The 18,762-nt window shown below is 29.0% G+C and overlaps 1 protein-coding gene across 1 annotated transcript in view; it reads left to right on the top strand.

Moving 5' to 3' along the window:
- Positions 1 to 11,388: 11,388 nt before the first annotated feature.
- LOC113374985 (regulator of G-protein signaling 20-like) overlaps positions 11,389 to 18,762 on the top strand; it is a 108,097-nt gene continuing 100,723 nt past the window's right edge. The window contains exons 1-2 of the mRNA XM_026614940.1: positions 11,389 to 11,475; positions 12,280 to 12,356. Of these exons, the coding sequence (XP_026470725.1) occupies positions 11,389 to 11,475; positions 12,280 to 12,356 (164 nt within the window). The remainder of the gene's footprint in view (positions 11,476 to 12,279; positions 12,357 to 18,762) is intronic.

Genomic DNA, 18,762 nt, shown 5'->3' with positions numbered 1-18,762 from the left:
TAATAGCTTCTAACTTCTTCTTATTAAATTTCTCACACTCTTCATCCCACCAAGGCGTTGACAAATATCTATCTTTTTTGCCTAAGTAAGGTCTTGACATGGGAATTGCTAACAAAGCCGCCTGATTTATGCATTGAACAAACTTACCGTACATAGCCGATGGATCTTTATCAAATATCAATTCTGACAATAACTTATCTGTCACTTGCTCATATTTCTTCCAGTCAGCTTCTTTGATCTTCCAAATATGTCTGTTTCTAATATTACTGTTATTCATATTTACTTCACTCACTCCAATCCGAATTGATATACCAAGGTGGTCCGATCCCAAAGTTTCATCTGTGACGTGCCATTCCGCACTGAGCATCACAGATGGATTGCATATAGATAAATCTACCGCAGAAGGATTTCTGTCATGTCTCCTCAATAACGTAGGCGATCCGTCATTCAGAACACATAAACCCTCTGAGTTAATGGCTTCGCTTAAAATTATTCCATCATGATTATTATGAATGCTACCAAAACTCGTATGATGCACATTAAAGTCACCCGCAATTAGAAAAGGCGGCGAAATGTTTCCGAATAATGAAGTCCAATAAGTAAGATTTGTTCTGTGTCCTGGAGCACAGTAAATTGCAAAAATATTAAACACAGTACCATTATTGATTATGATTTTGGCCCCACAAACTTGAATTTTTGTGTTGCTATATATCTCGGTGTTTACAGTTTCGGAACATAGTCTACGGCAAATATATAAAGCTACACCTCCGAATCCATCGTCTCTATTGGTATGTATTAATGAGTATCCGGATATATCATACTTAAATTCCTCTTTCATCCATGTTTCAGATAAAATTACAATATCAATTTGATTGGCTTTCATATAGGCTTCCAATTGCAGCTTCTTTGAATATAGTGATCTAATGTTAATTTGAAAAATTTTGATCATAAGGATATGTATGAATATAAATATTATTTTTTTTTATTTTTTAAACACTATGCTATGTAACATGCCAATCAAAAGATACTACAAGTAGAATACTCAAATTGTATAAGGTAATGACATTCCTATTTACATTTTACCAGCTTTATAAATCACTATCATCTTTTTCAAGTCTAAGTTGTGACCTCTCCAACCTTTTTAGTATCTCAACTAATATTTTATAGTGTTCATTATTGTTCGGCATATAAACTCGTTTAATGTTGTCTATAAAGTCTTCGAGTAAATCAATGGAACTATCTTGATTGCCAATGATATTACTACTATCTTGATTACCAGTGATATTACTACTATCATCATCCTGTTCATGTACTCTGTTTATTTTCAAGCGTTTACTTGGATTATATTTGGGTTCGGTGCTCTGTTTTTGAATTGTTATTCGTTCATTTTCATTATAATTTCTCGATGTAAATTTTGGAATCGACCTAATTTTGGTTGAAGATTTATGGACAAATCTTTTTGGTTTACTGAACTGTATAGTATTAGCATATTCAGCTTCCCCTACTTCCTCTAAATCTGATAATATTTCGAATCTATTTTTGTCCAAATTACCTGATTTGCCCGCATAACAACTGTGTTTTGTGTGAAAAACTGGAAAATCTCTATTCCAGTCATTACTAGCATACCCTGTTCTCACCACTCTAGCGTATTTATTTTGGTTTAAAGCGTTTTTTGCTTCATGGAAGGCTATATTTTGCCATGCCATCATTTCTTTTATTTGCTTATTTTTTATAAATACCGGACACTCTTTGTTATTTGCAGGGTGGTTTCCTCTACATAATGCACATTCTACTTTTTGTTCATTACAATCAATTACATTATGTTGGCCGGAACATTTCATGCATCTTTGATCTCCTTTACACTGTTCCTTTATATGATTAAATCTACAGCATCTATAGCATTGCACAATTTTTTGAATGAATGGTCTGACCACACATTTAACTGAATGGATTGCCACTTTGCTAGGTAACACTGTACCTCTAAACGTTATTTTAACACATTGTGATTTAACCTTCGTTACATCAGTATTTTTTGCTTTCATACGTAAGACTTCAAGGACAGGTATGTCAGATTCAATCGCGTCCAAAATATCTTCTTCTGATAATTCAGAATCCACATCAAATATTATACCTTGTCTGGTAAGCAAATATTTCGGGATATATGCTTTGAGATTTTTCTTTTCCAAAATTTTTTCGTCAAGTATATTATTTGCAGTATTAGCATTTTTAAATTGCAATTTCACTTTGTTTTTTCCCACAACTGAAACTTCTAACAAATCTGTTTTAAAGTGTGAACCTGAATTATGTATTATTTTCCCTAACGCCATAGGGTGTAGACGTCCTATACTTTTATCTATTGATTCGACATAAATTATGTATGGTCCCATGTCAAAATCTTCAAATCTATTTATATTATTCAGAATACTATATTTAGTTAATTTATTCACCTCATTATCTGCGACTGTGACTTCATTTTCATTAATATCATTAGCTGCTTTACTGTCATTTTTATTCGATTCAATATTTGTTTCCATTATTTCTTCATTTACACTCACTGCCTTTTTGTTTGTTTCAATGTTGGTTTGTTTTGATAACCCTTTTTCTTTTTTACTTGCTTTAGTTATACTGCCATTAGCTTTCTTGACGCCTTTAACAATCTTTCTAATTTTAAATCCACTTTTACAATTTAAACTTTCTTTCATTGATTTATTCTCATTAGCGATCTTTTTACTCAAATTCTCACTCACTATATCACAAACTTCCATATCTGCGTTTAATTTGTTTACATAAGTGTTCGTCGCTTCTAGTATCGTTGCACCGATATCAGAAACGCAGGTATCAGAATTCGGATCGGGCGGCCGGCCGCCCGAACCGTTAGTCACTGGGAACATCACAATAATATTAGTTATTTAATCGATGTGTACTCTTCGACTACAAACACAAAAACTGTTTAAAATATTTAAGGCTTGGTTGTAACTAACTATAAATTGACAAATTAATAATGTTGACATAAAAAAAGATCTCTCTAGAAAATATTGTATAAAATTACAACAAAATATGTTATAAACTGCATCACAATACATTTGCGATGTACCAAGGTAATTACAAAATATTAGGCATTATTATGCATAAAATATTTTATAAACAATAAAAAAAATATAATTTAAAACACAAATTTGCGCTTTATTATTAAAACTATTACAATTATATATGAAAAACAAAAATATTTATTAAAACAATTAACAAAACAATATAAAATTATTTTGCACCTAATGATTAATTTTTTAATTACCGCGGTGCAGTACCAAGGTAACAAAAATGTAATGTAGATTTTAAAACATTTTAGTGCAATTTTTAATTAAAAAAAGTAAATAAAAATCATAAAGAGGTATATGTTATCAATATAGTTCTATGGCAATTTATATTTTTGATATTTATTCCACTTTTAGTAGAGTAATTTTAATAGTTAGTTCCTTGCGCTGAAAAAACTGGGCATAAGAATCAGAATTAAAAAAACTCATTATTTTAAAGTTTCTTAATCTTCTCGACATCTTGGCATACCTTAAAAAATGGATGCATGTGTGCGTGTGCGGATACAATTTTTAATCGACGACTTTGAGAACACAGATCAACCGATTTGAATCATTCAAAAAAACATTCGATTTTTATTGATGTTGTTTGAGACATGCTTAGCTTTTATCAAAGGCAGGTCCAGCCATCTCGAAAACGCGTGGCAAAAAGTGTCAAAAATGATAATTCAGTTTTTGAAGGAATGGAGTGTCAGATTTGAATGATTCAAAAAGCATTTTACTGTAATAAATAATACAAATAGGAGAGAAATAATCAACCGATTTGCTGGGAAGACAGATCCAGTTGTTTTGGAGATCCAATAAAAAAGAAAAAATGCCATTTGCTGTTAAAAATGACCATTAAACATGTGCACATCAACTTATCAGATATTATATAAAAAATTTATTAATAGGTACAAATTTTGTTGTTTTGAGAAAATGATTTAAAAGTTTCGAAAAATTTAAAAATATGAAATATGAAATATAAAATATAAAAGATCCAAAAATGTTATGTATTGTATATCTATTTAAATTTTTTCGAAAATTTCAAAATTCTCAAAGATCAAATGTTTAAAAAAATTATAAAGCTTTCAAAAAATATAAATTCGGGAAGCTCGAACGTTTGATTACATGAAACTAATAAACAATAAACATGATAAAATCATAATCTGATCTCTTACATCAAACCTAGTAATATAAGTTTCAAATTGTGTTGTAGTAACAATCGAAGTATCTGCAATATAACTGCAAATAATTGTAAATTGCATTATTTCTGATTATATGTGTTGTTGGCATCTATTTACGAGTTGGATGGAATAAAGTAGAAGTAGTTTGTATCATCGCGAACGGGTTAGGCACGGGTCTTCTCATATTCCGTATGATAACCGATACATATACGATTTTACAGTATAAGCTCTTATTTCTTGCATGACGTTTGATTCGCTTCATTCAGATTACATGAAGGTAAAATATACAGGAGAAGTCTATAGTTTTGATAAAATGCAATTATTACTTGGGCTAAACTAAAGTTTTGCTGTACTACACTGACGTGTCACAAAGCTTATGAATAAAATATACCAAGATATAACAAAACATATTTTTTAACCATTGTTAACGAGAATTTTTTGTAATTTTTTTTATTCAATTTTTATTTTTCTTTCGCTTCCGTATTTTGTCCTATAAAAGTTGGATCTTTTTTAGAACATATCACTTCACCCGAAAAGAACAAGAAATTCATGTCACAACCGTATCCACAAAATTTGTCACAACCGTACCCAACGCACACATTTGAAAACAAATCATCATTCTGACTGAGCTAAATTATCTAAAGCAAATACTTATTGCTTGTTTATAACTACTAATGTTTAACTTACAACAAAAAGTGATTCACTTATAGACAATTAACAGTTATTAACAGAATAATTCGAACATCAAAACTTACTTTTGACTCTTCAAAAGCATTGCGGTTTATAGATCTTGTTAATGTAGGGCACTAACTTAAAGTAATAATGAAAACTTGTTCAAACAATCATACATCATCTTTCTCCTTTTGGACCCTATCTCAAAATCAGTATAGTTTAGCTCTATGATGATTGTCGCTACCGTGCGATGGCACAACCGTAACCAGTCGTTCTACTGTATGTTAATTATTTTAAAATCGTAAAATAAAATTTTCATCTGTCTAACTCAGCTTCTACTATATATCTTCAAATACTTAATCGCAGCAGATCATCATTTTTCATTTTTTATGTGCAAAGACCAATCAGAACATAAAATCCGTAGGTATTGTGTTGATATTTTATACCTTGGTACTTCTTAGAAAGCCACATAACAGGTTGATATATCAACTCTATTTCTGATACTGAGGACTTTTACGGATCAATTCTGCCGTAAAATAGACCAATCTCATGGCAAGGCTAAGTTACGCTACTCTTTTCATATAAAATGGCACTGAAAACTATCAAAATGCTATGTATTTGCTATGCAATCAGGCGTGCACAACTTCTTGCACATTATTATGAAAGAAAGATGCATAAGAATCTTTTTTGAAATTTGTGCGTTTATCTAGGTTAGGTTTTATATCTAAAACACCTGACTGATACATAACATTTAGAGTTAGACATTTTTTTAGTACCATTTTATATGAAAAAACGCTGCGTAATATAGCCTTTCAATAACATTAGGCTATTTTACGTCGGAATTGGCCGGTAATCATATTACAGCAGTCTGAGAAGAGCTATTCTCACATGAAATTTGGAAACTTTTAACGTAGGGCAAGTTATAGTAATCGCAAAAAAATATAAAAAGAAAATTTTTATATATCTTTACATTTCAAAGGTTTTTGAGTATTTGCGATGTGTGTGTGTGTATGTGTGTGAGTGTGTATGTATGTATGGATACAATTTTTCGTCCACGTTTTCGGGCGCACGGATCAACCGATTTGAATGGTTCAAAAAACATTTGATTCCTATTACGGAGATACGGAGCAAAGAGTGCAGAAAATAGAAATCGAGTTTTTGAGAGATCGGAGCATCCGATTTGAATGATCTCAAAAACATTCAATTCGTAATGACGGGGGAGAAAGGGTGATTAGTTTTTGGCAAAGGCAGGTCCAGCGGTTTCAGAGGTACAGAGCTAAATGTGCAAAAAATGGCAGTTTTTGAGAGAACTAAGCGTCCGATTTGAATGATTCCAAAAACTTTCTGCTTGTTTTAACAAAATAATTGATTTTGGAAAAAAAAATTGTTTCAATTTTTTTCTTTTCAAAAGAATTTTTTTTGTATATCGAAAATAATTCAGATTTTTATTTTAATTCTGTTCTAATATACTTTAAACAAATAATTTCAACTTTGCAATTCAGTTTATATAATTCTTATAAATATTCTACAATGTTACAATATTTAAAATAATCTATTTTAAAACATTTAATATTCCTCGATCATTTCGTCACGGTACGGGAAGTTCCGGCAATTTGCCTTAAGGCACGATGCCATACACCCCACTAGTTATTATGTTGTGTCGAGTCTTATTCTGAATCCGTATAAGTATTAATATGCTATGATCAAAATAAAACCAACGATTATGGGGATTTAGTACCAGTATCCGAGAGAAAATAAGTTAAATGCAGAACATACAATAAAAGAAATTCAACTTATATTGTCCTCATGTTCGATAGCATTAACTTCAATTCGGACAGCTATAATATAAATTTATTTACTGAGCATTTATTATTCTGCGGTATTTAAACGGAACAAGCGTAAAGTCGTATGAATTACCAGTTGGACATTTCTGTTCTTTTTTTTTCTTTTTTGTTGTTTTCGAGTATTATGATAATCTCCTTCTAACTATGCGCGGTTATGCGATGTACAACTATATTCTCTGTGAGAGAGTACAGTTAGCCTGAATAATCGCACATCTAATCGGCGAGTCCACAAGGCCGCTCGTCGCCACCGAAGCGTGGAAATTGCTCGGCGTAAGGCGGTAAAACTACTACTTCCACGGACAATAGAGACCCGTCTGATTGTCTGCAAGGAAATTAAACAGCGATTCTTAAAATTTACGATACAATATCGACTTGTTTCACCGGAAAAATTAGAATGGTCGGGTGTAAAAATTTGCATATAGATTTAATAATCTAATAGTGCATAGCATCGTGTCTTGAAGCAAATTGCTGAACATTACGTACCGCAAATTATGGAATAAACTTTAAATTTTTGTTAAAACATTGAAACAAAAATCTTGAAAATTTTGAAATTTTTGAACAAAATTGTATTAATATTTATACATTTTATAGCATGCAATTATAAGTATTTGCAATTATTTTATCAATGAATAAGTGAAAAAAAAGCATAGAGTTTAAGTAATTTTAAGCAACAAGATGCAAATAAATCTTTACATTATTTCGTATAATAAATATAATTACAAATATAATTACAATAATTTTATTATGATAAAACTGTAGAGTATTTTATATTTAATTTTATACAAGACGATTGTTTCACAGCAAACTAATCCCAGAGTTCATAATTATATTGGTTTCAAAAAATGTATAATATAAAAGAAAGAAATCTTTCATTTTCTATTAATATTTTTAGTTTGATCAACCCAAAAAATTTTTTACAGAACTTCATAATTATTAGTTTACTTTAAATGCTTGATCTTCAAAACGATTTTTTTTTTAAATTTATTAGCACAATACAGAATTCATTTTGATTTAAATATTAATTTCTTAAACGACATCGACATCATATCTAGAAAAAGAGACTGTTTGAACAGTCGGAAGGAGTGGATGATAATTCTTCTGAAGAGGAGGAGGAGGAGGATGACCCTAGGTCTATGCATTAATCGCCCTGCAAAACTTCACTGCCGCCCAAAAGACGCAGGGCGAAGTCCGCCTCTGTTGCCTGCAGGCGCACGAGATCTCTCCGACCATATGGCCTCATCCTAAAGAAGAAAATATGATTAGGAATTCAATATGCAAAATAATTATGTTATAATTGCATTGAATTATTATTGTAATTGACACTATTTGGCACTAGTTATTTATGATACTTATGATCACTCATTGTCAGATATAGATATAAAAATACTTGCGCTAAATCCGATCAAATATTTCAATATAAATTATTAAGATTTCAAAAATATTAATTAAATTGCAAGAGACCTATTGAAAGACAATATTTTCCATAATAAAAACATAGTAATATTATATCAATATCAAATTGAGTTCAAATAAAGGTTACGTTATACTATTTTGACAGCTACAAAGTAAAAACGCACGAATATTATTTTTATTTTGGAATCGTAGCAGTGGAGTATTATAACGAGCAGTAATAATTATGAATCAAAGTTTTACAGTTAAAACATCGAAATACAACCATATTTATTTTCCTTCCAAGTCATAAATTTTGAAAATGCATACGACTTTTGCAAAAATATAGTTTTTGTCTATATTAAATGAAATGCCAAGTTTTCAGTTATATTCATAAATATTATCAAAATATAACTTACCTGATTCCTGATTAAATCGGTCTTAATTTTTTTCAAATCGATCACTACACATTTTCGAGAGAAAATTTTTTGGCGAATATAAAAAACTTGCGTCTTTTGTTTAATTTTTCAAAAACTTTGGCTCTTAGATAAAAGAAGAATTAATTGTTTTTATAACTGAAGTGACGTTCGTAGAATTATATATCAGAGTTGGCCATGCAACAAATATTCGTTATATTGTAAAAAATACAAAACAAATTTTAGTTGTAAAATCTTAAATGTTCAAGACTTATCAAAAATTACGTAAATTATAATTTGATAATATTTATGATAGATAACTTGGCATTTCATCTAATATAGTCAAATGTTTTTTTTTGCTACAGTTGTATTCTATTCTCAAAATTTATCACTCTGAAGAAAAACAAATATGGTTCGAATTTGTCATATTAATGCTTGTTTTTATATTATACTAGTGCTATAATACCACAATAAAAAAATAGTATGAAATAATATAATTCGTACATTCTTACTTTGTAGCTGTAAAATAGTTACCAAATCACCTATATTTTTTTTATTATGAAGTACATTATATCGAATATGAATAAGTCTTTTGCAGTTTAATTAATATATTTGAAATCTTAATAATTATGTTCCCGTAGGACAAGTTATAGTAATCGCAAAAAAATCGAAAATGAAAATTTTTATATATCATTACGTTTCAAAGGTTTCTGAATATTTTGTCATACCTTAGAAAATATGGATGTGTGTGTGTGTGCCGATACAAATTTTCGTGAACGATTTGTCGGAAAAAATCGAATATTTTTTATAAATTTTTTAAATTCTCAAAAAGTAAAAATAACTTGAAAACACATGAGTTGTTTGTAGAATACGCTCGTCGCCCAATTTAAAAAGCACTTACAAGTTTACAATATGTATTTATAATGAATAATCCATTTCAAATTATTCAAAACAATTATTGTTTATTTCCATTTTTCGAATTTTTAATTGCGCCCCATTAATTGTGAAATATCGATAAATTAGAAATGTGATCTGAAAGTTACGCGGGCTCACAGAGGATTAAGTAGTGACGTTTTTTTATAATATTATAAACATTTTATATTTGGATACATACTTTGAAATATAACATATTAAAGCATACAAATGCGTTATGTACAATATTACTAATACTTATAATACAATTTTGAGATTTTTCCGTCTTTCCGGAAAAAATCATTCGCAAATTTTTCATTTAAAAATGTACAATTGTTGCAAAACTATTCAAATCGAAAAGTGAGAAAATGTGACTAATTTTGTTTATTTAAATATCCCTAGTGCGATTTTAATATTTTGTTATACAATTCAAGCTTTCATAAAAGTTTTTTTTCAACTAAATTCGATGTTATTGGTTCAGTAGTATTTTAAGGTATGACAGATGTCGCTAGTGGTCGGCATTGCAACCTCGCGTCGCGCAATGCTGCTTGTGCTTTACAGTATATAAGGAAAATAAACATTTCTTCTGCCGGGTGTTGCCTGGTTCCGTGCTTATTCCAATTTACGTATTTCTCAGCGTTCAATCGTTGAAGTTACACTAGACGTCCCGGCATCAAGCGCAATGCTCTTTTGTCATATCTGTGTGCTCAATATTTTACAAAATTTTATACAGAACTAAATATAAATATGATTCCGTAACCGTAATAATTTACAAATACATGTAGATTGGTTGTGTTATATATTAACTAACCAGTGTACTTGGCGCTCTCATCCAAGCGGTTTGCTTGCTCTTTCAAAGATACGGGGCAAAAAGTGCCAAAAATGGTAGCTCAGTTTTTGAGAGAACGGAGCGTCCGATATCAATGATTTAAAAAACATTTTACTTGTATTGACAAAATTAAAAAAATAGTTAACTATTTGAGAAGACAGGTAAGCTAGCGGTGCAAAAATTAATGAAAAAAATGCCATTTGGGGGCCAAAAATATTCATTAGACATATGCAAATTTTCAAATATTTTATAGAGATTAGAATAAGTATGCATTTTGTTTTCATTTCTGTGACTACTCTACTAGTGTTCACGATACGCTACGCTATATTTCATCTCTAATTGCTAGCTACACAGCACGATAGCTATGAAAAAAAAAGTTCAAAATCTTCAACAAATTTCAAAATAAAAAAACAAATTTTTCAAAATCATTTTTTTCAAAAATTTTAAAATTTTTAAGAACTTTTTTCCGAAGTTTACAATAAATTATAAGGCTTTTTTTGAAAAAAATAATTTTTGGTACGGACAGTTCCAGCAGTTTGTCTTAAGGGGTTAGGGGTACTTGGGATTTTTGAAAAATCGATTTTTATTTTTTTGCATTTTCATTAAGGGTAACATCTTGAAAATATTCTCTGAAAATTTCAAGTTGATCCGATGATTAATTTTTGAGTTATTGGACTCTTACCAGCGCGTTGACGCAAGTGGAGAGCTCGATACTTATACTCAAGATCATTCTCCCTCACCTCCTGATGTTTTAAACGCTTTCAAACCGATTTACGACGATCTCAGCAATGATAATTTACTTTCAAGATGTGTAGTTCAAGATTAAATCCATAATCAGAAAAAATTAAAAGCTTCAACCAACTAGTGTAAAAAAATATACCTAGAAACTGTGAATACTAGTTTTACTATCGTACAAATTGCTGAATGCATATACATAATTATTATAATTGATTATGGATACCCTAGAACCTAATTGTGGGTATAATTCCCATTGGTATGCTGAAAAATTGGATGCTGCACGTGTGAAAGTGGCAAATCAGCGCGCCAACGACGACATCTCGGGAGGCCAGAATGCTTTGTAGGCAACAGCAAATGGAAATTTTGGAAACTTGCACAATGACTGATAAACCATTACATGGCCCAGAAATAGATGACTCGGTTTAAGTAATTCAATAATTCGAATTTCTGTACGTAAATCCAATGTGAAACTTTAAACGCGTTTTTCTCAAAACCATGTTTTTTGAAACGGTGACCACTGTAACTCGAAAACCACTTAGTAAATTTTAATGAAATTCATACAGCTTTTAGAATACATAATAAACTCGTGCCTGAATGAAGGATTTTTATTTTTTCAAAAATTTGAATTTTTTAAGACCAATTAACTGTTGATTTTTTACCCAAAAATCTAGATTTTTTCTTTCTGATGCTGCCATTTTGTTAATTTTTGCAAAAAAAAGAAAACCTTCGATCCAGCCCGGGATTAACTATTCATAAAACTATTTTTTTAATTTGATTGATTTTAGATGAATTTCTAAGGAGTTATGATGGTCACCGCCAGGACCGTTTTTCGAAACAGGGTCAACAAAAACGGCTATAACTTTGGGAATATTGATTTTTTTTTCCTGAAATTTTTGTTACATCAAGTCAAAACATTGTATAATAATGCTGTATTAATATTTTTGTAGAAAAACATCGTTTAATAACAAAAAAAAATACTGAAAACACTCATTTTTTCGTGCCTGCAAGTACCCCTAACCCCTTAAGGTACGATGCCATACACCACTAGTTTATATTAAAATATTAAATCAGATTTTGCGCAAGTATTTCTATATCTATATCTGACAATCAGTGAAGTATCACAAACAATTAGTGCCAAATAGTGTCAATTACAATAATAACTCAATATAATTATAACATTGAATATTTTGCATAATGAATTCCTAATCATATTTTTTTCTTTAGTATGATATCATGTGGTCGGCGGTGTCTCCTGCTCCTGCAGGCAACAGAGGCGAACTTCGCCCTGCGTCTTTTGGGCGGTAGTGAAGATTTGCAGGGCGATTAATTCATAGATCTTGCAATCATCAGCTTCTGGTTTGTCAACCTCTTCCTCCTCCACCTTTCCTTCTGATGATGTATCGTTCTCTCCTTACGACTGTTCAAACAATCTCCTTTTCTATATTCGAGTGTGGCATTCAAGGAATTAGGATTTAAATACAATTGATTTGTGCATTATACTAATAATTTAGAAATTTAGAAAAAATCGTCGTGTAGATCGAACATAATTAAAATTTTGTTTTATGTAGTAACTAAAAATTTTGAAATTTTCTAAAAATTGTATCAAACTAATAATATTAATAAATATAGCAAAAAATAATAGATTTCTTTGTTTTATAAAATATTTACTATTTTTTGAAACCAATACAGATATAAACTCTAGAATTAGTTATCAATAAAACAATTAAGCGATGGGAAATTAAATATGAAGAAATTTAGAATTTTGTTACAATAAAATTATTGAAGTTGTATTAACACTGTTCCAATAATATAATAATGATGTAATGTGATTTTTTTATTTATATTTTCTTTTCATATCTCACTCAGGCTTGGTCTTTCTAGTATACCGTGCACATAAACCAAAACCAAATCACTTATTTAGTGGCAATATCCTTGCAAATATTTGGTCCCTTGTTTTTTTTTTCTTATAAATATACATATTATAGATTATTATTGATTAATCATTTTGAAAAAACTTCATGACTAAAATTATATCTAAATGCTTGTAAGTAATAAAATAAGAATGCAAACTGTAAGAACATAAAATCTACAATTTTATGAAAAGACACTATACCGAATGACAAATTTACAATCAAATTCTTGGTGCATTAGTAAAACAAATATATGATTATTCATATGCGGAATTAATACTGTTTATATGTAGTAGAATATATTAATAAACTAGTGGGGCGCATAGCATCGTGCCTTAAGGCAAATTGCTGGAACTTCCCGTACCGTAATTAAATAATCGAGGAATGAAAATTTACATAATATTGTTTAGGATTATTTATTACATACTGTAAACTTATAGGTGCTTTTTAATTTGATAGATTTTGTTTTAACACTTTCCACTCGCGAATTCCGAGATTTATATGAATTTTGCCGCCGAAGCTGCGGCATCCGAGTCAAAAGGGTTAAATTATAACTTACACGGTTTTAGTCTGTACTTGTTGGCGGTTCAATCATAACTGACCTTCCCGCTCAATAATAATTTAGTAAGTTTACCTGATTCGACTATCATTGTACGAATAAGGGTCGATTTATGAAATTTTTATATTAATGCTGGATTTGGTACTAAACTTTCAAACTTATCTTAATAAAGATCTGAAAACATAAAATAGTGCTTAATAAATAATAGTTCTCAAAAACTTAATTTGATTGACCAAAATTTGAAAAATATTTGATTGACAAAAATACTATAAGAATTAAATATAATGATGTATATATAGTATTAACTTCCTCACATTACCTTAAATCAATTGTAAAAAGTTTAGGAAACTGCAGGTGTAATAGAGATCACGGTATCACTGGCGGCTATATGGTATAGAGACTATCTTACGATACTACTCGGTCATTTACTGTTCATTTTGAAACACATGTAAACTTATTGTATATATTCTATTATTAAGTCCAGCTGATATATTGCGACATCATTACGGTACTTTTGATAAATAGGTCTCAGATAGACAATAATGGAAGCAGATTAGTTTTTCTATAAGCTTTTAAATTTAAAAATAACGCTCACAAAGCAAATTCCGCACGTGTATACGTCTGTTAATACGTGAATCAGCTGTGAATGCTCAAATCATGACTCATGACTTTAGATTTATATTGAAATGAATCACTTTCAAACGAACAAACTTGTTAAATGCTAAATAATGCATTAGATATACGGAAACGATGTAGATATGAACGAGAAACGATTAGGTAATCGTTTATGAATTTATCGAATAGAGAAAAAATTCTTGTTATAGACTCAATCGTATTTACAATGGTTATGTATTTAGGGTATTGTGAAATGGTCATCTGTTCATTTTTAATAAAGAGCCTATCGTGGTGTAATAGTTAAGGACGTGGGTTAGCACAAACTAGTTCTGGGTTCGATATTGACCTCAACCAGCTCCACATCAAGCAGCTTGATACCAAATTTACACTGAACTTATTAGATCTCAAATATCATCTCAAGTGAAAATTGCATTTTGTGAATATTCCTGCCACATAATATGTAGAGCTCACACGTAAAAAAGTGTTATTGACCGCTGGGTTGCCCTCTCGAGAAAAATACTAGGGCGTTATTAAAGTGGACCTTTTTACCCGCGGATTTTTAAGCCCAGCTTTACTTTATATTTGTATTTGTTTTTATATTTATATTCTCTTTCTAATTCAGCAATATCTATATATCATATAATTAAATGTTTGTCTAGCAAAAAAATAGAGAAAATGTTTTCAAAAAATACAAAAGAAGTGAAAAATCTGAATCGAAATTCGATTAAAAACGTCCATAAAAAGACGATAATTGATTAGTTACCGATCAGGTAAAAAATGAATAATAAAATTAGGAGGTACGATAAGAAGGTGAAAATTGAGGGTTGCATCCGTGCTTCATTCAAACTGAGCTTTTTCATAGGCTGAAAAAAATCTTAATCCACAATCATTCAAAAACGTCTTCTGACAGTAATCGGGTTGAAAAATTATGTAATCGCTATAATAATTCTTACGAAATAGGGGTTTGTGGGGAGATGGTGAAAATTTAGGGTTATGTGTTACAGGTTTAGGTGATTGAAAACTATTTTGTAATGTAATTCTCCAGAAAAAATTTAAATTTTTAAAGCAAATTTCCAGCGCATACAACAATTAAATATTCTGCGAAATTCTTTATCTCTATTTGCATAATTAACAATAACTAGTAGTAATATGTGAAATCGATCTGAAGCTGTTGAAATATATTGAATATATTATTATATAGAATATATTATTGATTATACCAATGATTTTGTACACTTACACAGAATGTTGACTCATTGTATCTAAATACTACTGATATTGCTAAAATAGATGTAAATAACGCCTCTTAAGTTTCATCATGTATCAAACTTTCAAAAAATTGCAAAGTGCTATTTTATATGTAAATTATAAACAAAATCAATAAAAATTTAGTTTAAAATTTTTAAAAATAGTGACAATAAGGTTTGAAATTTAACATGGCCTATTATTTCAAACATTGATGAATGTTAGTAATAAAACCACTTTTTGTAGGCCTATAATATTTTAATATATTTGTTAAGACCATACGTTTGTCATTGTCATCATATATAGTTTTATTATAATCGTCATTTTTTTCAACAATTTATTAGGAATAAATGGTCACGCCAAGCTTTACCAAAAATTGTTTAGCACGCTCTTCAACTGATACATCTTTCAAACGATTATTAGATTTCCTCCTTCCAGAACTTTAAGAAAAAATGAGGGTTATTATGCATTTAAGCCAAAAATTTTAACAAACAGTTCTTATTAAATGCCATGATAAACTAGCTCTATCTTTGCAATTTTTTCTATAAAATATGGAAAAGAAATCAAGAAATTCAAACTGTTATTAGATTTCCTCCTTCCAGAAATTAAAAAAAAATTGAGGGTTATTATGCATTTAAGCCAAAAATTTTAACAAACCGTTCTTATTAAATGCAATGATAAACTAGTTCTATCTTTGCAATTTATTTTTATAAAATATGGCAAAGAAATCAAAGATTCAAACTGTTTGCTTCGGACTTATATATTTTCAAGACAGAATGAAATATTAATTACCAGTATCATTAAGCCAAGAGAAATGTTTAATGTAAATAATAGTTAAGTACTACAATAAAACTTGAACTGAAATAATTTAAATCTTCTATTTAAATTATTTTTGATTTACAGTTGAAAATACTCAAATAACATTTATTTGGAACTATCAACTTCAGAGATTTATATGATGTTTTCACTTTATCGATTAGAATAGCAATTACTCTGGAATTTTAGCGCTCCCAATTATCACTCTAAATCAGTTATCCCTAACAAAGTGAAAGTAATTAATAGGATTTGCATAAGTAATTTGCCTTTAAGGAAAAAATGAAAAAATCTAAAAGTGGCCCATAAAGAAAATGCATGAGATTTTTAAAAGCATTTTAGTCGAATTTTGGTGTTTAGCATCAAAAGGAATTTTATACGACTTGAAAGCTCCGCCATAGAGAGTACTAATATAATATGGTTTCAACTACTTCTAACTAATTTTACATGTGGAATGGGCTTGTTTTGCAAAAAATATGAAACAGATAGTTAGAGTTTGTCAAGCATATTAATTAATAAACAGCAATCAAAATTACAAATAATTATATAAGCTATTCTGCTAAGATTTAACAACAAAAATAAATAAACATAAAGTTATTATAAACATGGAAAATATCTGCGATATGATATTCACTCAGACACCGACATAATAAAATAAATAAAATAAACAAATTAATTATGATTCATCAATCATTGTGGCAATTAAAATATTTAATAAATTATTTTAATTATAATATAATATGACATATATATTATATAAAAAACATGCGATATAAAATGCTTACGTTCATATCTATCTTAAATATTTATCTTACCATAAGATATTTCAATATGAAAAACAGTATGAAACTTCTGCAAATGTAAATAATTATCAGTTCAAATAAAATAATGCATTCGATTTCTTGCTAACGCCTTACAGATAAAATACAAATAAAAAAATCAAAAAATCAATCAAAACATGTTAATTAAATATGTCCATTAAAATATTTATTTGCAGAACCGAATATTTCTTCCTGAGTATATAAAAGTGTCTAGTACTTTCCTGTTTGCAAAGAAAACTCATATAAAGTTTTTACTTCACACTTTTGTCAGATTTCTTTTTGTGTTATCTATATTCAATATTATCGTCACAATATATATAAAGAATCTAATACTAAAATTATTTAAATATACTTTATCTGCATTGGCTTTGTATTTTATATTAATTTACTAATATGATGTATGTGTTTAAAAGTATTTTGTGCATTTGAATCAAACTTATTTTATTCAAAGATTCTTTAATATAAAAAGATAGAAAATAATTTAAATATTATAGTATTTTTAAGAAGGTTTGTTGCATCAAAGCAAACTAAGATAATAAATACATATTATCTCACTTAACGTATTAATAAATATAAGTAGTACTAGTTGGTATCTACGAATATTTTTATTATACTTTGCCATATCTTTACGTTGATAAAATTAAAATATCAAATATTTACCAGTATTTGTTTATTTTGATTTCAGATTTTTAGAAAATCAGCAGAAGAAATAGAAGCTCAGTTTGGATTTTCCAGGTACGTAATTTAGAAATTATACCAGCTTGGTTGAAAATAAAACACGATGATACAAAATTATATAGAAAAATAAAGATTATCCAAAATGTTTTCCTATTATGCATGATGTTACTCCTTTCAAGTGGAGACGACAAACATCAAATCAGAAAAAAAAATTTTAGAGGATTTTTAATTTTCACAAAAAAAATTATAGAGGAGACTGGGCACGATTGTGCCACTTTTTTGTTTTATTCAGAAATAATCTTATTTAAAATAATTGGATTATTTAAATCAAAGTGTGTCTAAAATTCTGCATATGTTCGGATAACATTGTTTTGTATCGATTTTTATTTTTTGAATCATAATTATTTTGAAGCATTCTCTTCTATAAATATTGTGAACTCTCTCCAATATAGAATTTATCACAATCATTACAATTCACTTTGTAATCGGAGTCAATAATTCTATTATGGGAAGTTTTTGATTTTAAAGAAGTATATAAAGCATTTAAAGTATTATCAAAATTGGAAACTAAAAGAAAACCTTCTTCAGAAAAAATCTTTTTCAAAAAATAAGTAAAACTGCCTCAAGATGGTAAAAAACTCATACCTTTATATTTATTTAAAAAAATAAAGAATTAATTTAACTAGTATCAACAAGTAACAAAAGGTTATCATTATTATTTATTTTATTATCTTCTTCTATTATATATATAAAAATAAGTCGGGTTTTACAAATCCGAGAATAAGGATTATGGAATACATTCATAATAACAATTTAATGAACATAATTGGCACTAGCTTGTAACACAACAACCAGTAATTGTGGGTTCATTGGCGAAGTGTTGATGAATCTTAAAAATGTGACTATCCGACGCATTCGAGCCAAAGTTACTGTCTGTATTTAATATAAATATAAATATAAATATATATATATATATGTATATTTATTTATAAACATTATATAATCAATATATCTTAGAATTTGATATTTATCAGCAGTACTATCACTAAGCAATTCATGTTGAGTT

The sequence above is a fragment of the Ctenocephalides felis genome, unplaced genomic scaffold (genome assembly GCF_003426905.1).
Source record: "Ctenocephalides felis isolate EL2017-DRISC unplaced genomic scaffold, ASM342690v1 CF-g0.4_SCAFFOLD_01886, whole genome shotgun sequence".
Taxonomy (NCBI): Eukaryota; Metazoa; Arthropoda; class Insecta; order Siphonaptera; family Pulicidae; genus Ctenocephalides; species Ctenocephalides felis.
This window is presented reverse-complemented; position numbering and strand designations above follow the sequence as displayed.